We start from the raw sequence: 27,340 nt of genomic DNA on the forward strand, positions 1-27,340 counted from the left end.
AAACTGACATTGTAAATTTAAATTCACCTCAATCACTGGAACAAGTAAACAAGTAACCAAGCCAAACAAACTCACGGCCATTAAAATTTCATCGGATAAATGATTATTATTACCGAATGATACACCGTAATTGTTTCTTAGGCATGACATATATAAATGGAATTTCCTCTATAACAAAAATATCAACAGGATATAATGTTGAACAAGCTCAAAGCATTTATTGTTTTACTTCATTAAGTTTTATGCAATTTTGGCTGTAGACCTATCAATTCCATAGAAAGAAATTAAAAACTCATGGTTGATAGCTTTCAAAATAGTGCATTCCGACACCCCCATCCCTATAAAATTAATTCCGGAATTCCCTAAGATCAAAACATTTTAGTCATGAAGACTATAATTTATATTTTAACTTTAGACTGTGCCATTCGTGAAACTATCTTATGTGCTTTTGACTCGATGATATATATATTTCGATCTTTCAGCAAAACAAACAAATGTCCTCTATGTATGAAACGTAATTTTGTCAAAATTTCATATTTGATAATACCTACATCATGTAACTAGGGCTATCACGGGAGGCAGAAAGCTTAACTTATTTAATGCTTAAAGGCTTTGTAAGCCGTAAGATTCGAATCAAATCAATTTTAAAATTATATTAGTAAGCTAAAGCTTATACGAAAGACATAAAATTATAAATGTAGCTCTACATACACAGTTGATTTATACATTAAGCAAAGTTAAATATAATTATTGATGATTTTCTACATTTGAAGTAATTACCTAAATATTAAATATTTTAATGAAGATATATTTTATGCAACTATATAAGTTGAAAAAAGCTACCCTCCATGAAGAATATTTTGAAATGATACTTTTACTTGAAAATTTATGTAAAAAATAAAAGAAATAGATGTTAATAAATCCTTTATTTTATAAAAAAAAAATGTTCTAACCATGGAAACAGAACTTGAGTATTAAATACATCTGCTTTTATACCAGAGTAATATGACTTTTGAATACATCTGCGGATGTCTCTAAAATTGCTTTTGTTCTATTAACATGTCTAAATGTTGAGTTCTGCTCAACCCGGGGCTAGAGGGCGTAGACGGTAGCATGCATTTCCACTACCGCCCATGAACAGGTTCAATCAAACCGAGCCTGCAACATTTTCGTTTTTGTTGTGTTGAGCGACCTGTGAAGTTTCCACTTTTCTCTATTTTTTAATTATAATTATGTAAACAATTTAATGTTATATAATCATCACTGATTGACATTATCATTGAGCATTGCATCTTACATTTGAAGTTGAATGACTCATTACAAATATTAGATAGTTATAGAATTGCTTTCAGATATTTTTGAGACCAATATAAATCGGAAAAACGACAAATTCTTGTTCTTCTAGAGAAATAATATATATTTTGTAAATTTACATTTCTTTGCATCAAATGTAGGCTAAACTGTCTGTTGAATTGACATTTAAAGCAATTGTTGTATTTTGTTGCTATGAAAACCTGAATTATGACAATTTTTTTTAATATGAAATAGCATATTTATAGCAATTAGGATTTATTAAAAAGAAAATGCAAGTTTGTGATGGAGAGTTAGTGTACACAAATGCTGTAATTTTGTTATTTTAAAACATGCAGGTCTAAATTTTTGATTATGTTTAGGACACATCTACAATTCAGAATATGTGAAAAACTCAGTTTCCATAAAAATATAATTTGGGACCATTTTGTATGGCTTGTCACAAATGGAAATCATTTGAATACTATTCAACACAGACATTGGGTTCTTGCAAGATGGACTTCGTCTCAAAGATATCTATGAGCATTTCAAGTTTTAATGAAATATCGGCTGTACATTACGAATTTTAAGTAGCATTGATATATCGGAAAATCGATAAATTTGCCTATATAAACCCCACAAATTAAAGTTTAATTATTCCGGCTGTAATGAATATTTCTTTTTTAAACAAGAGCTGTCACTAATGGTGAAAAATGCCCCCGAAATATGCCTAAGAATGCCACAGTTGTATTCGCAACACATACCATTTTGTTACCTTGACCTAAGAGGCCTCGGTCATAAGTGTGACAAATCTTCTCAATATGCTTAACATTTGGGTCAAATTATTTTCAAATCCTTTGATAAATGGAGGAGTTATGGACCAGACAAGAAACATCATTGACTTCTATGTGTGACCTTAACCTTATAGCTAGGGGTCTGGGTCTTCCATATCACACCTCATCCCATTAAAAGGAACATTTATCCAAACAATTTCAAAATCCCTTCATCAATGGCAGAGTTATGGACCGGAGACGAAACATAACCTGTTAACATTCAACTTGACCTTGACCTAGGAGCTAGGGGTATTGCGCACGACACGTCGTCTCATTATGGTAAATATTTATGCCAAGTTCTTTTCGAAATCCCTTCATGGAGGCAGAGTTATAAACCGGACTAGAAACAGACTATTTTTGACCTGTAAGTGTGGCCTTGACATTGGAGGTAGGGGTCTGGATCTTGCCCATAATACTTGGCCTCATTATGGTAAATATTTATGCCAAGTTATATTAAAATCCCTTTATGGTTGGCAAAGTTACAGCCCTGACACAAAATTACCAGACCCACGCACGGACGCACACACGCACGGACGGACAGTGCGATTTTAAAATGTCCAAGCGGAAGTGTCTAGGGGTACGGATCCGTACCTCTAGACAAGCCTGTTTATGGTTATCTAGAGGTACGGACCTCCGTTTTTCTAGAGATTAAGGGTAATTTACATTTTAAATTTTGAAAATAAAATAACAAATAAGACTTGTTCAGAATTCACCCGATCTGTTACATTTTCTTTTGAAACGTAAATAACCGAGGAATACCAGATAAATCATAAGGATTCGAACTGGCAGAGAAAAGATATAACGATTTAACAAAATAACGTTAAAAATGTTGGGGGAAAACTATTTTTAATGATAATAAACCCTTAGGGTATTTATGCTTACCATACATTTTGGTAGCCGTTAAAAGATACAAGAGACGTTTTACAAGGTCACACACTGTTTCGTTTAATGTCGGTTAATTGATTATTAAACATTCAGCTCTTAGCCGATTATCATTATATCTTGTTAAAATAGGTGCATTAATATTACTATTCCTAAATGTTTTCCTCCTGAATTTCAAAAAGAATTTACTAAAGGGTTAGATTCACTCATTTAGTCATTAACCTCTTATCAACAGTTCATTTTTTAACAAACTATTCGGCACGGAACAGTGTATTCATTTGGAGTTATTTGTTTTAGTCCCAGGACTGCACACATTAAGCACAAATTAATTTAATTGTAATTAATGTTTTAAAATTACCCTTTGACTTTTACTGTGTATTACAATATTGGCTAGGAGTAAACCATATCCGGTCAGTGTTGTTTCAAGCCGGGTCATAAAAATATGTTATCCCACTTATTATAAGTGATAGGTATCTTTATGTTTTTTGCGTTGTAATATATATATATATATATATATATATATATATATATATATATATATATATGACTTTCTTCTGTCTTTATTTAGTCTTTTCCCTTTCTCTCGGGAATTTTGTTTTTATTATTTTTACCCTTAGAATTCACAGTAATGTATTATAATTGTCCATCTATGAACTTAGATTATACCATGAATCGTTAACAGAGTTGTTCCGTTAATATTTACTGAGTACAGATCCTGGCCCAAAGTTCATGAAAAATCTAAAGTAATTACTTATTTAAGGTTGCTATTCGAAAATTGAGCTATTGATTAAGTTATTACTATTCAATGTTGAATTATTCCTAGAACAATATATTTAAAGTATACTATGGTAGTAGTATTTGTCAGCAGTACTTATTCAAATCACGCAAATATGATATTCTATGTGAGCACTGTATAAGGAACTTAATCCTTACCATGCTAAATTTTTATTATAAACTTGTCTATCTTTTAATTTGGACAGTACTTTTAATTATAAAAAGGGGTGCATACCAAAATGTTACTGGATGAATGGCAAACAGTACAGATCATGATCAGTCTGTTCGAATGTGCAGACTGATCATGATTTACACTGATCGTAAATTAATGTGTTAGATGTAAAATAGTTACGCAACATATTCATATTCTTCAATATTTGTTTATAATTTATTTTTTCTCTTTTAAGGACAGAAACAAAGGGAAGAAATTTAACCGAAAAGAAACAAAAAGTTCTTACAAGGTACTGATATGTCAAAATACACAAAAAATTGGAGGTATCATCCATGTTGTACCACAGAAAAGTGGTGTCGGTTTATCCCTACGGCCAATAATAAAAACGTTATTAAATAAGCTATTTATAGTAACAGAAAAGGGAAGTAATTAAAGACAAATTACTACAAGTGAACAAAAGAAGGATCTACCATAATAAAAACAAGAGCATTGCAATGCAACGCAAATGCAATATACACAGAAAACAAAGTCATATGACTTTTGACCTCTAAGCGTTACCTTGACCTTGAAGTGAGCCATCCTAAACATGCGCTCTGCCTGTCGTTTTGATGAGGTGAACATTTGTAAATCCTTCAAGGGGTTCATGAGTTACAGAGCGGAAGCTAAATTGCTAACCAACAGACAGACAGACAGATGGACACCGATGCGATAACATAACCTAACCGGTGTTCATTTATTTTGTACCTATACAAACTTGTTCTCTGCGAGTAACTGCCAACTTCCCTACATGAATCAGAGTTGGATGATAATGATATTAGGCACAGTGTCTAATCAAGTCGTCACGCAGAATATACGCCTCGCCTGGGAATCGAACACACGACCCCTCGATGCGTAGATCGGCGCTATCCTTAAGCTAAGGGGGCGGGCCGGAAACAAGTAAATAACTCTGGATTCTACAAATAGTATCATTGTTGCAGCTATTTCTTTTTATACACCGAACGACAGATATTACTGCACAAGACCAATAATTGACTGGGTTTTTCTTTCAGCTCACCTGTCACGTATGTCCGTCGTCCGTCAGTCCGTCCACAATTTCATGTGAACACGATACAGACCATATTTTGCAAGCAATTTTGATCAAACTTTTATTTCCATTATGGGTCCTTGAGTTATTGCCACTTCATGGGCCAAAGTTTGCTATTGTGCTTTCGTCAACAATTTTTTGTCTGCACGATAGTGGTTTCATTTATAATTTTATTTTAATCAAACTCGCACAAGACTTGTATCACTATAATATCTTGGTTACTTTCTTAAACTGGCCAGATTTCATCATAAATTCAAAAGTCATGGCCCCAGAAATGGCCAGAATTAGCTATTTTGATATGTCTGCACAATATCGCTCCATTTATGATTTGATTTTTACCAAACCTGTACACAACTTGTATCACCATACGATCTTAGTTCTTTCCTTGGACTGGCTAGATTTTATCATAAGTTCTAGAGTTATGGCCCCTGAAAAGGTCAGAATTAGCTGTTTTGACCTTGTCTGCACAATAGCAGCTTCGTTTAGGTAATTATTTTAACAAGATTTGCACACAACTTGTATCACCATAAGATCTTGATTCCTTTCTTGAACTGGCTAGATTCCGTTCTAGGTTCAAGAGTGAAAGGGCCAGAATTAACTATTTTGACCTTGTCTGCACAATAGCAGCTTCATTTATTAATTGAATTTAATCAATCATGCAGAAAATAGTGTCACTATAAGATCTTGGTTCCTTTCTTGAACCAGCCAAGTCCCATAATGGGTTTTAGAGTTATGGCCCCTGAAAGGACCAAAATTAGCTATTTTGACCTGGTCTGCACAACAGCAGCTTCAGTTATGTTGTTTTTTTTAATGTTTTCGCGCAATCCCAGCAATTGTTTGTGTCATATACGATACAATGCTTCTTCTTTAACAGTCATTTAAACTATGATCCGTCGCTATGTAAATACTGTTTTTGTTTTTACGTTCGTGATATTTAACAAGGAGTCTGGAGTCTATGAAAAAATAAGTAAAGTAACTGAGTTAAAGTACTTAGAATATGTTAAATTTACAATTTTGCCAACAATTGACATGTCTTTGCTGACTTTAAAAATTTTGAACGTATTTTCCAAATCTTTCATTTTGTTTTATATAGGATGTATTTGCATTGCACATTGCTTTAATTTTATTTCAGACCAAAGTATACAGTCTCCGTGTAATTTACAAAAAATGATTAATTTGGAGTTTGAAGTTCGACATGTAAGCCCAAAGGACGGCACCGTTTAAAGCAAGGAGATACGAATCAAATGCATTTGTACTTGTGATAACCATTCTTAATGTTTAACTGCATGCACAATATACACATATATGCCGACAGAGTTGGCTGGCCATGTAAAAACTCATTGGAATATAGTGTGGCAACTGTCCACGACGATGATAAAATATCTATATTTATTTAGAGAGATTATAGATTTGACTTTTTATAACCGATGGAAAAGGCATCATTATTACCAATGACTTAAGTCTGATAGTCCATTTTGGGTTTATCATGAGCACACAGTGCCAGTCGGATCAATGTCCTTGACGGTCAAGAGAATGTAAAATGTGTGACCAAGCATGGACATTATATCGTTTAAATCTAACAATATAAATTATGAAATATTTACATATTATAAATACATTTACATACCATAAATATATAGATGTATGAATATGTATGATGCATTTAAGAATTGAATGGGAATGTCAATTGTGATATAATAAATGACACTACCAGTAATATTCATGTTCGTTCTGTTTGACTTGAAGTCATTTATTGAACTTGTCCACAATACATGAATTACTTAACATCATTAAGCAGCCCCTCCCAAATAGCTAACCTTGAAATGATAAGGACGTATTTTTACTAGGTCATCGCGAGAAACATATCCCTCGTCCTGGATTTCAACAAAGGACCTCTTGCTTGAAATCAGGGTGTCCGTCTAGCTTAGTTCGGACTTAAACAGATAATCAAATTCTGCTTAAAGTACTGTTTCTGGAGGAAATAAATGTTCCTTTATTTAACAAAAACATTTAAAATAAGCATTGTCGTTGACTATTACGCTTAAATGTAGAATACTATAAATTTAGCATTGTTTCTTATTCATATTGTTCATTAGTTTCGGTATCAGTAGATTTACCTCAGGTATCTGTACACGTATATCACTATGTACACGTTTTAGCTTTAAATGTAATTTTACCAGTACGTATTGAACTTGTTCTGAATTGTTACACATCAGCCGTTTAGTACGTGTTCTCAGACTTGTATGAAGTCTCAACCACTCTAATATGTTAATATTGCTGTTTAACTGAGATACCCTGAAATCCCGAAAATAAGCCACGGCTTATTTTAAATTTTCGTAAAGATTTGGTGGCTTATTTTCGAGACCGGCTTATTTTTGAGTCCGGCGAACTTTCGAGTACATATATCCGGAAACTATTTAAAAACCGGCGTATTTTCGCATGCCATTTTTTATACCGATATTTGACTTTTAGTAAAATCATTGATGTCGGTAAATACTTATACTTCTGACAAAATTACCCATTGATGGCCTAACAAACAAATACACCTATGTTTCAATCGCCAAACCGTGAACAGGTATGAATAACTTACACAATACGTGACAAACACCACATTGTGCTATCAATTTAACAGTTTTATAGGCTAATGGAAACACCAAAACAAAATCGTAGACGAGGGAATTTAAACTGAAAGTTGTGTCTCATTACAAAACGTTGCCAATTGGAAATGTTAAAAATAAAGTAATAGACACAGCCCGACATTTTAACATAGAAGAAACTAATGTTAAACGTTGGCTGAAGGCTCAGGCGGACATAAAAACTCCCTATATAAAGGGCTGTAAAAGTACCGGTTCGGGACGGAATCTCATGGAATCTCAGTTACATCAAGAATTTCTTGAAATTAGACAAGAAGGACTAAAAACAAAAGCTTGGTGATTCAAATCCCGTGGAAAGGATACAAAAAGGTGAACGGCTTATTTTTTAGTAAGGCTTATTTATGAGTCCCTGTTGAGTGTAGTTGAGTGTAGTGAAATGATGGCTTATTTTCGAGACCGGCTTATTATCGAAACCGGCTTATTTTCGGGATTTCAGGGTATGCGCTATCCGCAAAGAAAAAGCTATGAACATTTACGCCATAAGTGTGCGAAAATTGTGCATCGATATATCGAAATAAGACATATAACTATCTTTAAAGGTAAGAAAACGCGACCTTTCTGACTACGAAATGACAGTGGGTATTCAGAGACAGAAATAAACCTTTTGACAACAAAATAATTGTAAAAATGTAACTGTTCATAACGCAGTAAGTGGAACAAAGCGCTGAGGAACAAGAAGTTTCGAGTTCGAGTTCAATATCTGAACGATTCGAATGTTTTCCATGACTATTGGACAGGTGTCATAACGTTGGAAATTTATCAGTTGGTGTGGAGAACAAGTTAGCACTGGTACGGAATGGTTAGGTTAACTTATTAGAAACGGTGTTAACTACAGTTAAATGCTCGCGTGAGAGGGAAGGGTTAGGCGATATTGTTTTCAGAGAAAGGCGAAGTGAAATTAGAAGTACATGTGTTTTATGTTTTAAATAAAAATATGAATTTTATATATAATCAAAAAATGTTATTTCGATATATGTAACAGAGCGATATCAAAAACATCCAAACTCGTGGTATATTTTTAAGCAAAGTTTCGTTCGATCAGCGATTGCAACATGAGTGATAATTAATTAGAATTTTATTTATTTGAAAAGGGCAAGGGTTTAGAGTTAGGGTTACAGTTAGGAACTACGGTAAAATTGTATAATAATAGTTTCCATCATTTTCAGAATTATAAATTTGTCTGTGTAGTAACAAAAAAGACAAATACCAAACAGGGAATGCCACGCACCAAAAACGCAGCCTCCTCAAAACGAAACCCCCAGCACGCAGACGCGTGCACCACAAACACACACACACACACACACACACACACACACACACACACAAAGCCAACACATAAGGACAAAACGAACAAACAATTAAACACAGTGGGGCACCGCCTTGCAACGGTCAGTGGCATTTAACCGGTTTATGGTGCGTCTAATCTAAATCCACACACTGGATAACCAGCTATCCTGACGCCCCCCCTGGAAATGTAACCCAGCTGTAAATTGGTAGGTAAAAGTTTTTATTCATTTCCATTAAAACAAAGCCAATTCTTAAACCGCCTCGATAGCCTAGTGGTAGAGCGTCCGCTTCGAGTGCGGGAGGTCGTGGGTTCGATCCCCGGCCGCGTCAAACCAAAGACGTAAAAATGGTACCAGTGGCTCCCTTGCTTGGCGCTCAGCGTTAAAAGGGCAGAAACTGGCCTCTTCTCTCATACCCTCGTGGCGATGGATTCCATCAGGAATGAGGTTTCGAGAGTGATTAATAGAGAGTTTGAGATTTCAACCTTTGCCTTCCCCTTCAACGTCTCTTGCGAAGTTAACGTATAAAGTTGAAGTTCAATTAAAATTCCTTGAGATTTCAAACATTAGAATGAACCTTACTTCTTTTAATCCGCCCATTCAATTTGTCCGTAATTATGATCGTTTTTTTTTCGTGCATTTTGATACCAATTGTCCGAAAGGGCAGGAATTTTACAAGCGGCTTTAGAAATGAAAAAAATGAAAATTAAATAAAAAACATTTCAATTAATATAATCATGGATATTAGAGCGATTACCAAAAAAAAAAAAAAAAAATCAGACTATAAAACAATGTGAACAATGTAAAAGATCGTTAGTTTTGCTCCAAACATTTAGGTTTTATATAAAATTATGTCAGTATAGTCAGTATAAAATGCACGATTGTAAATCATACATGAGAGGAAATAAAAATGATTATTACATACCTAAAATTATTTTCCATTGGGTTTCAATGTACCGCGACCGTGCAATATTTTTCCATATCATGACGTTGAACGCTTTCATATCGGACTAGTCCCAATCCGTGACTCTAGTTACCTCCCCTGACGGTGCGTCCATTGCGGATCTCGTTTCTTTAGATTTTTTGTTGCTATTGTGTGTTTGTTTAATTTGTAATTTATGCAACATTTTGTTTACTTTTACACTTTGATTAATCTGACCTATTAGATACTAGCATGTAGTAACTTATCAGACTGAAATGAAATGAAAGTTATAATTACGTCATGAGTTGGACTAATATAGGACGTGGAATGGTTTCTTAACGTTGTAATGGAAAGAATCGATTGATGTCCTTGGCGTCCACGCGCACGTTGCGACAACAAGTTGACGTCATTTTCGCGGAAAATATTAATGCGCGTCAGTTTGATTTGTTAATTGCGTTTTCGGAGAATTTATTTCCGTATTTGTTCCTGTCTTTCGTGACAGAACGATAATTTAAATATAAATCAATCATTTGATAGTGGATATATAATAAAAAGGTTATCAACTTTGTATGTGGATATATGCACTCGTTCTTTCGCAGACAATATTGCGCTCCTAAATTCGCGCAATATTACCGCTGCAGAACTCGTGCATATATCCGCATACAAAGTTTATAACCTATAGTGATCGTATCTAAGTGATAATGACACTCTGTATGACTCTGTATAATCCCAACCTCTCAGACAGCACAATATGATTTTAATATACTATTTTATAAGTAAAGCATCTGCGGATCCAGGAATTTTGGTTAGAGGGACGCCAACATTAAAGAGGGGGTCACCAAATTTAAGTGTGTGTGTAGGGGGGGGGGGGGGGGGGGGGGGGGGGGGGGGGGGGGGGGGGGGAGGGTAGAGTCACACCGAGTTTCAAGACCGACTTTCTTTGTAAAATGTAAGAAACAAAGGGGGAATTAACCCACAATGTCCCTCTGCCAGGCTCTGGTTCCGTGCATTTAAAGAATGGAGTTATCCCATACGGCTAACAGGAAACTTCTCGCATCATGATATCATAGATCTGACATTGTCCGATACTTCAGAAGAATTTCCGTCTTACTAGTACCATTTTATGTTTATGATTAAAACGCAATTGTCGTATTAAGTGTCCGACAGAAACAGATTGATTTTATTTGGATGTGAAAATAAAATGTTCCACCAAATGATAATCGCGCGTAATTATTTATTTTTCAAGTAAAATGACTGTCATGTCATGTGCCTCCACCCAGATTTCAGTCTTTGATGCCGAGTATGTGGACAGAGTAGATGTAAAAAGAATGAAGTTTCGACTTTCGTGATATCACACCTTCGGACGTTCAAAACTTCACTTTATACGACAAAAAGGCCTATCTGGTATGATTAATACCGCCTGGGGACACAAATATGCCGTAGAAGTTAAAGTTTGAACAAAATCTCAAAGTTTCTCAAAATCAGTTGATAACTTCATACTTCCAGGTTCAATTCAATGTATTTAGTTAAAATCATTAGCCATACAAAACTTTATTATTCTTATACCTATTGATAGTGTTTCGCATCAAATTTAGTCTAATTATATATATGGATAATCAAATAACTTAATAAGCAGAAATCCTGAAACTAAGCTTTTTATTTCGCATAGTAATAAAGAGAAGTCTTAGGCCTACGTGATATTACATGGAAAACTTTAGTAGCAACGTGTGATATTAATAAAATACACGCATATCGGTGACGTTTACCCAAAATATAAATGAGAGACGTTGAAGGGGAAGGCGAAGTTTGAAATCTCAAACTCTCTAATATAAGTTGTAGAACTTCCTTCACAATCGACCTAAAATAAAATTATGTATAAACTAAAGACAATTCTTGCAAATCAACTTGACAATTTTGTCAAGAAATGACCATGGCTCACATTTACAATTTCTGGACCAAATACGATCTTTACATTTTAAGATATTCGCTTACAATTTCTTCAGTTTGAAAAATCGAGCAAAAATCCCGGGATTTGCGCAAATTGTTTTGTTTTTGAACAACCTGTGAAAATTTTCATCATCTGGTTTAACAGATGTGTCCTTTCGGAACACCTGTGTAAAGTTTCCGATTTCTACATTATTCCTGAAAAGGTATATTAGCCGTTAAATAGGCATGGTCTATTAACTCAGATGATTGTGAAGACTTTTGCATGTGAAAATGCATGGGTTACATTTCCAGCGGGCGTCAGGATAGCTGGTTATCCAGTGTAATCCAAGATAAATTATTTTTGGGATCGGCAGCGCTTTATCACTAACATCGCTGAGTTTGACGTCATATTATGAAGTAATGGTGAATACTTTTAATGGTATGCAAAAACAAGATATTAGTTAGCATTCGGTGTTCCATCCACCTTGTCCCTTCGTTTTGGGAGAAACCTGTCTTACAGAATCTTTACATACATATATTTTAACGTAAAATTGATAATGTATTGTATTCTCGTGTAATTCGTTTTCACTTTTTGATAAAGTTTGATCATACGCATGTTGACATATGACGTCAGATTCCTACGCAGATAGCAATGTCTTTACCTGCTGATTAGTCAAACGTGTTACGTAATTACCCCTTTCATTTCATATCCGTCTTTCATTACTTCCACGTCTTCCAACGGACGTTATCATAATTGATTTTCAGCCGAACATAGGTTGTAAGCTCAAGAATAAAATAAAAGTGTAAAACATTTGAATATTCTGAAGGTAATATAATTGCATTGTGACTTGATAAGGGTTTTCAGTTTTTAATGATCTTCCTCATGGTTTAAACAAAACGCCGGCTCGGTTGCCTAGAGATGAGCGCCTTATCTTGTGTTCTTCAAATAAAAAAGCGGTTAAATAATGAGAGAAACAAAAAGTTGGAACATTAGCTGGACCTGGTGTCAAGCAGAATATTTCTAAGCATCTCTTTTATACAGATAAAAATTTAAGTATAAGTAAATAGTTTTAAACCAATAGCTATAGATGGGGTATTTCTCATACCTCGTTCTTAAATGAAACACCTAAAATGTTAAAATTGTCATTAAAAGACAACAAATAGAGTATCAAAATTCAATCACTGTTTTACTTTGTTTAGATAGTAAACATTTACCGTTATTATACTTTAGATAACAAATTTATGATCTCCTACAGTTTATATTCTTTAACTTAGTCCAGTTTTGAACAAGTATTTAAGTAAGGCACAACAAATTATCGCCTGTCAGTTTGCTTGTTTTTGTTTCATTTTCGGATATGTAATGGAGTTGTTTTTGCGAGTATACATAAAATAGAAACTGCCGCCTGATTTCACTTAAGTACTCAAAAAGTTACATGTAAATGCTAGATTTCCTTAGAAATAGAAGGATGATGATGCAAATTTATTACATACTGACATAAAAAGTTTCAGAACACTGTACTGAGTAATTATGTAAAACAAAAAAAAAAAAAAATATGTATCAGAGTATCAGATACATTGATTTCGTGGAGCATATTAACATAGTAAATATCAGAGAGTGCATGTACTACAAATACGATATCCTTGTGGCTGGATGCAAAAACATAGAAAAACCATTAATTGATCGCGGCCTGGATCATATTGAATAGGTGAAGTATGTGCGCGCTGGGGAAAATATTTCATGATGGACCTATGAATTCTTTACTTATGGGTGTAACAGGTCTCATAAGCGTAAATACGACTAGCTTCTACTGATTATAAAACATACCGTACGATTTGTTGTGAATTAACTGTTGTTGTACTTTTTGTAGTTCAACAGCCACCCTTCTTTAAGAGAAACATTTAAAAAACACGTTTTTTTCATCCTCAAGTAATAAGTAAGTAGACTCGCCCAGTGTAATCAATAACCCATAATTGACCGACCCCTTTGGTACAGTATCAAAACGCATAATCTAACTCTATACATAGAGCGCCTACTTCACCCGATTTACATTCGGAACATTTTCACGCGTTTCTGGCTTAATCGTATGTTTAACATGGGATTTTTTAACCGTCCAAAGATGTTGGAAATGTTTGTCTCATTGTTTATTTTTTTTTAATAAAAATGTTACTGCTTTCATTGTCTACCACTTTTTTTCCACCCTTGCCTGAAAAAACAGTAATGAGTTTGTACACTGTTCAGACAATTGTGCTCTGTTGAAATTTAACCAAACACAAGTTTACCTGCATAAACACAAAGCATGATATCTTAAACGTATGTCACCATACCTGTCCAGTACTGGACATTATGGTAAACGCTTCTTTCCTGCACAAATGACAATTTCGCAACTTCTGTCCGGTTTGTACAAATTTCTGGCCGCGATAAACCATTTGACTTGTGCATAACTTGAATCATTACAGGTCGGAGACTACCGATTTTTTTCTCAGAAATCCAATAAAACATTACGTGAACGGCATTCCATAAATCGTAACATGTATATTTTTATGTTTTTTCAAAATATAGGAAAATATTGGACGAATACTGTTTGCAAAAATAATATACACATAAATGTAGCACATTTTGTCTAAATATATTACAAAATACTGTGAATGCAGTAAAATAAAAGTCAATTTTGAAAACCTAATCACGTCATGGGTTGTTTATATGACTGACCAGTCAGAACGGACAAACATAACCCTATTGACCGATATACAGCTAACATTTTTCCAAAAGTAAGTCCCCTGTACCCTTTTTAATTGGTTGTCTCTAACCTATAGTATACACATCTTTATCTAAGTGTGAAGAATGATCTAACCACAGAAACGAAATGACCAGAAAGCGTACGATGATATATCTTCTAAGGGAGATATATCAATCACCTTTGATCACTACATAATTACATCCAGATCTAAATGAAGCTCTGAAATGGTTCTACTACTAATGAATGTTTTTATGTTGTGCAAATACAAATGCGCTATATTTAGTATCAAAATGTCAAACATGTCAGAAGGAAATTTGAACAAAATCCGACTCATTGAAATATTAGTGTGCTATAACCCATCTATCATTACTTGACTACAACTCATGGGTCTTATGCATGATTAGATCCACTTAAATGAACGACGAACATGTGTGAACACATTCTCAGATGACATATTTAGGTTTACACATTAAGACAACAAATGACTAGCATTTCAGATATACTTTTTCTACTCAGGTTAGAATAATAAAAACTTAATAGTATAGTGTTATACTATATGAAATAATAGAATAGGCTATTACTGCATATAACTGTTCAAGTATTCAATACGTTGTTATGGAATAGGATGGCAGGGTTTCCTGTACATTTTATAACGATTTTCTATAACAAAGCTGCTTGAATTCTCACAATTCCTAAACTAACAATGCGCTTCATTCGAAACATTTTCATTTTTAATAACACCATTATAACCATTACTTTCAATAGAAAAGTTACGCCACAATAAAAGATTCCGACGGAATCGCGATTCGTCGGAGAGCTCTTCCAAATATTAAAGATTTTTTGAGCACCAAGGGCCTCTTAGTGTCGAGCCCTGTTAACATGCTACAGTAGATGATTAATTTCTGTTAAGTTGTACACACTTCTATTGTTTAAGATACATACTACATATCAAAGTGGCCTACCTTAGACAGGCACACAAATAATTCAAATCATTTTGCGTATCATGGGCAATGAAACTGCGTATCTTATATATTACAATACTGCAATGGTTCCCCGACAGATAAGAATGGAAAAACCCTGAGCATTTCTCTAATTCCTTCTTCAATTGATATCTTATTTCGATACCCTAAATCATTTATCTTTTTATATGAGACTTCATAATCACGTTTGTCTTTGTCATGCGTTGAATAAGTTTGAGTAATACTGCAGTCTGGTATTAGCTTTTGAATAATCTGCGCAACATTGTATTTTGTCATGTTAAGATTTTCGTCCCCGACATTATATGCTTCGCCGGACATATTTTGTTCATTTTCAAGTGCAAAAATGAATGCTTCTGCAGCATCTCTTACATGCAGGAATGTCCTTCTGAAATCACCTTCATATAATTCAATATTTTTGCATTCAAAGGCTTTATATGTCAAATCGTTTACCAGTAAATCAAGTCGCATTCTTGTAGATAAGCCAAACAATGTAGCGAGTCTAAGAGAGATACCACCTACGGATCGTATTATTTCTTCACCACTTGCTTTACTTTTTCCATACAATGTCAAGGGATTTAACTTTGTGTTTTCCGTACAGTTGCCATCGATAGCACCGTAACAAGATCCTGTGCAAGCGTATATCAATATTTGATTACTTGATTTAAACTCAGCGATATTCCTTGTGCCAGATATATTAGTATCCAATGCAGAATCTGGATTTGCATCACAAGCAGGATATCCAACTATAGCTGCAAGATGTATGATTGCGTCTTGTAATGATATTTCATCGGCAATATGTTTCCTATCCTTTATATCTCCCTTAACTATCCTAAGTCTAGAGTTATTTGCGACGTGTATTAATGAATTGACTCCCCAGCGTAACGTATCATATACTGTTACATCATGCCCTTTCTTTAACAGCATTGGTACTAAAATTGAACCAAGATATCCAGCACCTCCTGTGACTAGCACTTTCATTCCTTCTATGAACTGCTGCAACAAAGATAAAAAACACACACATACATATATATTAATTCATGAAAACGACCAATGTACGTTTGTTAATATTAAAATAATGGTTTTAAGGAAATAGCCCAATCATTTCGAACATGTATATTTGATTTATTCTCGACCGGGTTCAAAAATTAACACCAGGACGGTTACAAACAATATGGCGTCATTTGACGTCGCCAATAGAAATAAAGGACGTCACTCTTAAATAAATGACGTCTAATATTCTAACGAATAAAAATGACTGACGTCGTTGTAAAACGTTTCTGTAAAGTATGACTTTTCATGCAACATACTTAATTTTGTCCGCTACTGAATATCCGTATATATTCCAGATCTGATATCATATATCAATTGCATCTTTACAGAGGTAAGCCTAACGTCCACTGTGAGGCTACGTCTTTCTTGCATGTTCATTATTTTACTGAATCCTGACATGAGACCTATAACTGCCTACCAAAAACATTAAAGGGATAAGTGTGTCTGAACAAACATGATGATGATACAAAATTGCTATATCCAATTTCCTTAAAAATATTTTGACGTAGGCATGTATTCATATATACGAATGTAATATCAAGTCATACAACCTGTAGCACTCATATTTCAAGGGCATTTCCTTCGGTTGTTACTGTGAAACCTTCAGCGCAGTTGCTGGTCTGTAACCTACCTATTTTGTCTTTGGGATTTATATAAAGTCTACCAATTAAAAACAGAATTGGTTACATCACTAAGTTTATAATGTTTTTACTTTGATAAATAGACAAAAAGTAAATAAATTGAAGTGTATAGCTGTTACTGTTTATTCTTATTGTTTATCAATTTATGTCGGTGTTCAATGGCTATCCAAATGAAATGTGGAGCTAATAGAAGTCGCGACCAGAAAGTATACACAGGAATATAATTTTAGTAACTTGTTTGATTTTCTGTGGCGGGCATAAATGGGCGGAACATTTTGTTGTTTTCATGAAAGAAAAACTGTATAATGATTTAAACTTTAAAATTATTCTATAATAAATAGTAAAAACATATCAGTTGCAATGCAACAGCGCTATTTCAGTCAAGATGCGCTTCTTTATTCCGGTTTATATGCCTTTTGTTTGGCGCACTGGCTTAAAAAAGTAGTCAGTGCTTCTATTTTGAATGTGAACATTCTGAAAGGCATCAGTTCTTACCTCAGTGATAATAACCATTATGACATCTCATCATACTTTGTTTGAGTGCTGGACGACTATTTAGGAATCAGTATTCCCGTTCCTACCCTCCCTGCCCGCCCTTTCCCATTTGGGAAAGCAGCACAGGGATCCAGACTCCTAATATATTTTGTCGTGTAACGGTCGCCTATACCTAGCTTGCAAGATTATATTGTAGTCTTGCGCCAAGTGTAGGCTGCATTTTTTTCTGCTCTGCAAAATTGGATTATTTTGCAAAAACCAGTGATTTTAGATATTGGATTTTTGGCTCAGTTTTTAATAAATTAGTGACCAACATACATAATCTATTTTGCGGAATTATCATTGGATTTACGAATAACTTTGATGTAAAAAAATCGTAATATGACAAATATTGGAGTAACGTTTCAATAATTTCAGTCAGTTTTGGTGAACAACATCTCATTCGAAATTATGGCTAATCCGTGTACAGATACACAATACAGTAGATACCAATTACTCGATTATAGACATGTGCCTAGGTGGTATACAATATCGAATAAAGAAACATTAGCTATATTGAAAAAAGTATAATCTTTTGAAATACAGAGGTAAATGGGCTGGTCGCCCGAGGATAAAATCTAAAGCTGATATTCACTTGACAAATTCGACCCAGATTAAACTAGATCATACATTTATATCAACTGCACACAGAAAGAAACAACAGGAACATTCAAATTTGATCCAAATTAAACTAGATCACTCATTTTTATTAAATGCCCAAAGAAAGAAACAACTGAAACCTTCGGAATCATTGATTTCAACTCATTTAGATTTGAAAATTGAATACTGCTTAAGCCGGTGCTAGGGGGCGTGGGCAGTGTTGCACTTTCAATTACTGCTCATGAACAGACTCAATCAAACCGAGTCTGCAACTTTCACTGTTTGCTTTGTTCTCGGTGCTTTCGAGGGATCAACTTTCCAGATTATATTTCAACTGTAAACATAAGGTATGTGCGAGGAAAGTATGCTGACCTTCTCCAGCACATATTAGAGGAGGGTATAGACCTCTGTATAATCACTGAAACTTGGCTACAGCCGGATGGTGATGGCGTTGTCAGGAGGGAATTGTCTCAGAATGGTTAATGTTTTGATGATGTCACGGGACCCGACCGTAAAAGTGGAGGACTTGCCCTATTATACAGAAACAATCTCAAAGTGTCAAGTATATGTCTAATATACGAATATCATATAAAAAGTATCTTTCCTAAAGTATTATCAAAACCTACGCCTTAAACATACTTTTGGACCTTGACAATCCCTAACTTTGAATACTGACATAAACTGTTGAAACGTATTTATGCTAAGTATGAATGAATGGATCCATGTGAGAAAAACATGAATGTCCAATTAAAGAATACGGGATTCCCGTATATGGAATGTTCCATATACGGGAAAAATGTTTCCGTATACGCCCGTATATTAGGAGTATACGGAATGCGTACACTCCCGTATACGGAACCATTTTCCGCAGTGAAGATGCCCAGCAAAAAACCTTTCAGTCCTTTGAATGTGCTGAATGGAAAGTACGTAGTCAATCATTCATCCTCTACATCTTTGGTATATATAGACCGCCATATTCGGAGAGACACCCAGTAACTCAGGCTATGTTTATGTCAGAATTCACTGATTTCTTGAACAAATAACGACAAGATTCGAGTCTGTCTCTGGTGCTTTTAGGTGACTTTAACATCCACATGAATAATAAGTCAGACTGCTACACAAAACAATTTCAGCAGTGTTTGAGATCTTTTGGACTGGTTCAACATGTCAATGCTCCTACTCATTCTGGTGGTCATGTTCTTGACCTGATGATCACAAAGCTAGAAGACAAACGTGTGAATGTCTTAGAACCTTTGCCAGACTATTACATCTCTGACCACTGCTTTGTTAGTTGTATCATTTAAAAGTGTCGCCCTCCCTTGATCAGGAAAGAAATCAAATCTCGCAATTGGAAATCCATATCCAGTGACATATTACAAGCAGAATTCGGTCAGTTAAATAAATTGTAGTTAACTCGTCCAAGGTCAATGATCTTGTGTCTGAGTTCACTAGAATCACGTTGGACATTGTTCAAAAACATGCCCCTCTAAACAAAAGAACTATTCTCTGTAGACCAACAGTTCCTTGGTACTCTGGATACCTAAAACAGCTGAAAGAATACAAACATCAATAGAAAAAATCTTTATGAATAACAAATCTGACCTTTCAAAGAAAGTATATAGTGGTGTAAGAAATGTATATAGTGCTGAATTTTCTAGGGCCAATGATGAGCACTATCAGAGCAAGATTGGAGAAGCAGAAGGAAACATCAAAAACCTATATGCTGTAACATCAGATTTACTGGGAAGGTCGAAGGACAATCCGCTCCCATTACACACAAGTGCAATATCTTTGGCAAATGACTTTCTACGATAATTTGCTGATAAAATAATAAAGTTGAGAAATGATCTTGACAACATATCAACTGAAACACTCAATGGTAATTCTTCCTACTCAAATCCACCTGTGATTCTGAATACCTTTACTGCGTTCAAACCACTTTCCTGAAACGATATTTTGAAAAATGTATAAGCATCAAAATCTACAACTTGTGAATTGTGATACTAACTAAGAAATTAAAGGAGCATTTTTCACAACTTGCTCCCATTGTGACAGAAATTGTAAACCGATCACTGCTATCTGGTGTGTTCCCACAGGAATGGAAAAGTGCTGTGATAAAACCTTTGTTGAAGAAGAAAGGTCTCCCACTTGAACTGCAAAACTAACGCCTAGTGTCGAATTTAACATTCCTCTCCAACATTCTTGAAAAAGCTGCAATAAATCAAATCAATATGCATATCGAAGCTAACAATCTCTTCCCAGCTTACCAAAGTACCTATAGAAAATATCATGGGGTTGAAACAGCGATGATCAAAATGTATAATGTTCTTTTGGAAACCATAGATGAAAATCAAATAACAATCGTGGTCGTGATCGACTTGAGTGCAGCGTTTGATACCATCGATATCCCGATACTGATTCAAATCCGTCAAGGTGAGTTTGGCATACAATGCACTCCCTTGAAATGGATAGAATCTCAAGGACAGAACAATGAAAGTTTTAGTCGAACAGTCAGCATCTGACACGGAGCCACTGAGGTTTGGTGTCCCGCAGGGTTCTTGTGCCGGACCGCAGATCTTTACCCTGTATATATCGGCTCTCAACCGAGTGGTGCAGAAATATCCAGCTGATCTCTATGGATAAACGGACGAACACAAGATTGCAAATTCAAGCGGGAAATTTTCAGAATGAAACAACTGTTCTTCAACAACTCGACAGTTGTCTCAATGAAATCATAAAATGGATGACAACCTTCAAACTGAAAATGAATCAGTCTAAAACTGAAATTATTATGTATGGAACAAGACAACAGTTAGCGAAATTGAACATCACAAGTGTAAACGTTGGTGGGTGTGACGTAAAATGCATCGATCATGTCAGAGACCTTGGTGTAACTATGACCAATACACTCAACTTTGACCATCACATTCAGAAAAAGAGTCAGATAGCACATGTGCAATAACGAAACCTTAGAGCTATACGGAAACATCTCACACAAAATTCAACTGAATCATTAGTGCATGGATTGATTCATTCTCACATTGACTTCTGCAACAGTCTATTTACAGAAATTCCAGCCTACCAAATCAATATACTACAGCGAGTCCAAAATCACGCCGCTAGAGTAGTCAAGAATACTTCCTATGAGAAACCAAGTACCGAACTTCTGAAAGAATTACACTGGCTTCCAGTTAAGGCTAGTGTCATATTAAAAGTTTTAGTAATAGTCTTCCGTGTCATCAATGGTACAGCTCCAGTATATCTGAGGGAAATGCTTGTACCTACTCGACAACGATACAGACTTCGCTCACAAAGTGACACTAACTTTAACATCCCTAGACGGCGAACAAAATTAGCAGACAGATCTATGGCAGTCCTTGGTCCCAAATGGTGGAACGATCTGCCTAGCTATCTGAAAAACATTCAGTCTGAAGCAAGCTTTGGATCAAAACTGAAAACACATTTATTTGGGCAGTTTCATGAACAATGAGTGCAGTCTTGTTAAAATACAACCTATCAGAAACGGTGTAAAATAGAATTTTCTTGTTTGTTTGTTTGTTTTGGGTATAACGCCGTTTTTCAACACTATTTCAGTCATGTAACGGCGGACAGTTAACCTAACCAGTGTTGCTGGATTCTGTACCATTACAAACCTGTTCTCCACAAGTAACTGCCAACTTCGCCACATGAATCAGGGGTGGATGACTAATGATTTCAGACACAATGTCGTTTATCAAATAGTCACGGAGAACATAGGCCCAGCCCGAGGATCGAACTCACGAGCCCGCGATCCGTAGACCGACTCTCTATCTACTGAGCTAAGCGGACGGGTAAAATAGTATTGATACATGTCCATATCTTTAAATCTAAGTTCTAGAATCCTGTTCATATTTTGTATGTATATATGTTAAATGTGTCTTATGTAATTGTAAAGGGCAATAGAATATTTTACAATTTTTGCGCTATATAAATGCCATGTATTTGTATTTGTATTTAAGTTTAAAACATTTTCTCTAACAACTGTGTCATGGAGTCGATTCTTTGGCTCATGAGCATTGGACCTCTACTAGAGCGACCCGGTTTCAAATCCCGCCTCAGGTACTTGGGATTTTCCGTCATGAAATTTTATCCTCTTCAATTTCTGTTCCGTCCAAAAGTGGTAAGATGGGGCTCGTCCGGGATTATCCCCTGCCGAAAAAAGGAGTTTCTATGCCAAAATGGTTTAAACGTCGACAAAAATGATGCCAATTTTAAAGAGCGGAAGTTTTACGAATGTTTACGTATACCTTGTTAGTTTAAATAGTTTAGATATATTATGTCATTATGTATGGTATTGCTCAAAGCGAGGTAAACAAACGCAACAAATTCAGAACATGTGTGCAAAACTTGTCCTAAATCGAAGAAAGTATGACAGTTCCAAGCAAGCGCTCTATGATTTTCACTGGCTACCCATCAAAGCCAGAATCACATTCAAAATGCTCACCTACATGTATAATTGTTCAGTTGGAAACTCTCCAGAATGTCTTTCAGAAGTTCTCATAAAACAAACACAGACAAGGAACTTGCGTTCTTCAATTTACATTACTGGGTGGTGTTTCGTCTTTCCTTTCAACAAGCGCTAAACATTCAGCGACAGAAGTTTTGGTACTGTTGGACCTAAACTCTGGAATGAATTGCTTCTCGAAATAAGGAACATAGACACAATAGATGTTTTCAAAAAGAAGTTGAAAACTCATTATTTTGTAATTACTTTGCGCTCTTTTAGAGACAGTGACTGTGATTTTTAAGATATTGAAGTAGAATGAACTGGCTGATTTTATTATGTAAATACATTCGAATCTGAACTATTTTATCGCAAATACAAAAACAAAAACAGTAGTTTGTAATAACTTATGGGCATGTCGCAATAACCCACTTCTACTTACTTAATAACTAAAAAGCCATCTTACTGTATCTTAATAGTGTAATATTTCTATTAATCTTATCTGATGCCCGATCTTTTGTTTAACGCTTGTTTTAGTTTAATCACAATGATATTTATTCTCTTTTATTTCATATGTCATTTAGAGTGTCTTAACTTTTAGACGTATTTTTATGTATTTGTAAAACGCAAATAAATATGTTTTATGTAAAAACAGGCGTTTAATTAAATAAAGCAGTTTCAGTTTTTAAAAACTAATCTTTCGACTCTTTGGCTCAGTTGTTACAGCACTGGACTTACAACCGAGTGCTCCGGATTAAATTCCGCCTCGGGCACTTGGGAATTTCCATCAAAAAGTTCTATCCTATCTTTTTTTTGTTACTCCCCAAACGTCGTGAGAGTCAGATCAAGACAAGTTCATATAATAGTTCAAGTAACTCAGACTTTGTTTGGCAAAATTTTCTGCCATTTTCTCTTAAAAATAATGACATTTCTTTCAGTAGTTTTCAATTTCTTATGCATTTAACTGAAAGTTTATGGAAACATTCAATATGTAAGTTTACACAGTAGGTATTAAACCTTTGTCAAAACATTCTTTTCATTTTAAAAGGTGATGTTTTATTTGAGCATCTCTAAAACAATTTGAAATTTTGACTTTAAACTTGAAGCTGAAAAATCATGATACTAATTCACATATCCACACATAACTCTGACTTGTTCGGACAGAACTATATCCATTTTTAACTGTTAAAATAACAAAATATAGATGATATAGTGATAATAGTAAAGGCAGTTTAACAAGAGTAAGCGCTACAACTGCTTTTCAATTTCATAACATATAGTCTGTCAGTAATTACGCTTTAAGGCATACTTAAGAACTATAGCATTATTTTCCTAATTTACCTATTTTTTCTCTTTTTTATTGTTCCCGAACGATTTGGGGGCAAGTGTCTTTAATAATTCATTGTGAAGAGGGACTGAAAAGCACCGAACCATAACACTGCCCTTTACAATGATTACGTTATCTCACTTGCTGCACCTTTTTAGATATTAAAAGAATATCTTTGACATTACTTAAGAAATAATCTGTAGCAAAAGAGTGTTCTAACACTATTTATGCACGTCGGGCAGTTAACCTATGGCGTAATAACATGAAATTATTTGTACCACGTATTACCTGCCGAGTATATAAATATTGTTTGATTACAGTTTAGCTATGAATTATTTCGATTCTGATATGCTGTTCATGTAAAACAGTAATTAACCATATTTAGTGATAATTCTAATTATTATTTTAAGGGCAATCCGTGGCCAAATGGATGAGTTCGTTGACTTTAAATCATTTGCTTCTCACCTATGTTGTTTCAAAACCTCACATGGGGGTAAAATTAATCCTGTGAGGATGCCGTCTCGCTGGTCAACAGAAGGTTATACAGAGATGCCTACCTATGCATGAAATAATGTTAGGAATGGGGGCATCTGGGATTTTACCTACCACCAAAACCTGAAAAAGCCAAAATATGACTTAAACAGTGATACTTAACCCAACAATCAATAAAAGTAGGTAAAATAAAATACGTTTGTAGTGAAAAATTCTAATTCTAGATGGCCGCCAATATGGCCACCGAAACATCTTTATTACTTTACGTACTGAAAGCAAGGAATATTTCAATTTGATTGAAATTAGCAAAGTGTTTGTACTAATTTCGGATGTAAAATAGAGGGAAATATAACGAAATGTACTTTAAGAAAAGAAATGCATTTTTTTTAATATTAATAAACTTGTATGCAGAATGATAATGACAAGTCATTTTTTAATGTTAATTAATTTTATTTGATTGATGATGAATAACGAATGTTTTCTCATATTAGGATCTGTTACATATATTACATATACATAAGGAATTGACATAAAAGATTGTATTTTATCGCAATAGCAATAAAAGGCCAATTAAACACACAAGTTCGTGATGTAAATCTACCTTGAATATAAATATGTGTACTACTTTAAATGATTTCATCATAAGTTATTACAGTATAGTTACGTTGAAAACTTTTATCAAAATTACACAATATTACATGATATTAATTTATGTACATTGACGTACACACATACTATCGTATTAAAGGCTCACAAACATAATGAAAATAGTTGGTTGGCTATATTGCAGAGTATCAAAATTATATATTCGTATAATATTCGTCTTGGTATATTTGTTTATTGTTTTTCACAATCAAACACAAACATTTCATATGCAAAAATACTAAGTTGAGGATACTTATTTTCAAGGATGATTTGCTGATCCAAATTCTTCTTGACTTTACAAATATGTTTCTGGATTGCCTTAGCGATGTCATTCACTGTTGGTGCTCCAAATATTTGAATGACTGATATGTTTAAGTTATTATTTAAACAAGTTAATTCAATGTTGTGTTTTCTTCTATAAGATCGGACACCGTTACAAGTTTCCGCATATATTCTTAGAGGCACTAGTATTTTATTCAACACGAAACCGTTGTTTACGAGTAAAAGGATAATACGTTTTAAGGCTTTTGAAAGAAGAAAACTATTTTCAAATATTTGGTTGTTCTAAGGCTGAAAATGAAAATATGTTAACAACGGTTATTTAACGATACACTGACAATTATTTTTACTGTTTATGCTTATATGTTAGTTTACAAGTATGTTTGAAATTTGTCTCTCCCATGTTTGCTTACTTGTATAATGTTAGTCTTATTTACATGACTTTATTTGATATGATTATTGATGCTTTGTGCATGGGCCATAAATGGCTTATTACAAATAAAGACATTATCTATCTATCTATCTATATTCCGATATATTCTGTTTTATTAACATGAGCTTAAATCAGAATTAATAATCTATACTTTTCAGTTAAAAATGAACTAGTCTTTTTTCTCGTTTTAATGATTTTAGCCATTTTTACGGCTTTATGATGATCTGTCATTGGTTATAGATGAAGATTGGAATATCTGATTCTATGATAACTGTTTACCGCTATATACCGAAAGCCGGATATTCATCTACAGACTGTGTTAGATTATTTTTCTTGTATACTATAATTATGACAGAATCAATAAAACAATACGAAATATTCCCTTTATTACGATCTTTTTTCATGGTGTCTTGCTTATAAAATTCTCAATAAAGAGAAGACGCAATGGCCATTCAAAGGCAACAATAACAATGTTTCAGTTCGGCGTTTCGTTTTGTTTATTCTGTAAATTGATGTCTTTTGATTTTATTCTATAGTGTAATAAAAAAGGAGCAACAACAAAGGTCTGTGATTTCAATCGAATGTCACATAAAGAATGTCACATAGAAAATATGTAATCAATCCATGAATCGTTATTTGACATTAACAGAAAACATTCAAATGACAACAGGGATGTCAGATCGGTCTATCCAGCATGGATGGTGCGTGAGAGAACAGAAATGATGTTTATTAAAAAAAGTATGTATAATGTATGTATATATATCAAAAATATCCATTACAGTTTTAGATCATCCAAGAAACGTTCGAAGAAATGCAAATGTGTATCTGGAGTTCTATTAAGTTCTTTGTACCAATTATATTATACACTTAAGATCTAAAAATAATATTTGATCTTTTTATGAAAATCATTGTTTCAGATTTTGGTTCGCATACTCGAATGACAATTTTAGTTTTGTCATGTACTTATTTTTGCCATGCATTAATAACTTACATGATGCCATACCCTTATTATCGTTTTAACTGGCATAGTTTATGATAAAGTAGGTATATGTAAAACTACTAATTTCTATTCTATGAAATATTTTGAAGTACCTGTATATAAATCCGAGTCAAGTCTGGACGGAACAACATTAATGCAAACTGTTATATATTCTCTGTCACTATCAGCGAATCGATTTTATGCTTAAGCAACTCTCAGTGAGTCGTCAATAAGTATAAAAAAACTATTGTAGGCTCTGCTTAATATGCAATTATTCCATTTTGTATGATGATGTAAACTAATTGATAGAAATGAATACTTCCCGTCCTTTTTACG

The 27,340-nt window shown here is 34.3% G+C and overlaps 1 protein-coding gene across 1 annotated transcript; it reads right to left on the reverse strand.

Moving 5' to 3' along the window:
- Nucleotides 1–14,128: 14,128 nt before the first annotated feature.
- On the reverse strand, nt 14,129–27,223 carry LOC123549859 (GDP-D-glycero-alpha-D-manno-heptose dehydrogenase-like). Its single transcript, XM_045338298.2, has 2 exons — nt 27,118–27,223; nt 14,129–16,534 (listed from the first exon to the last, which is right to left on the reverse strand). The coding sequence occupies exons 1-2, from the start codon at nt 27,154–27,156 to the stop codon at nt 15,587–15,589; spliced, it is 987 nt and encodes a 328-aa protein (XP_045194233.1). The 5' UTR covers nt 27,157–27,223; the 3' UTR covers nt 14,129–15,586.
- Nucleotides 27,224–27,340: the final 117 nt, after the last annotated feature.

Source organism: Mercenaria mercenaria, chromosome 6 (genome assembly GCF_021730395.1).
Source record: "Mercenaria mercenaria strain notata chromosome 6, MADL_Memer_1, whole genome shotgun sequence".
Classification (NCBI taxonomy): domain Eukaryota; kingdom Metazoa; phylum Mollusca; class Bivalvia; order Venerida; family Veneridae; genus Mercenaria; species Mercenaria mercenaria.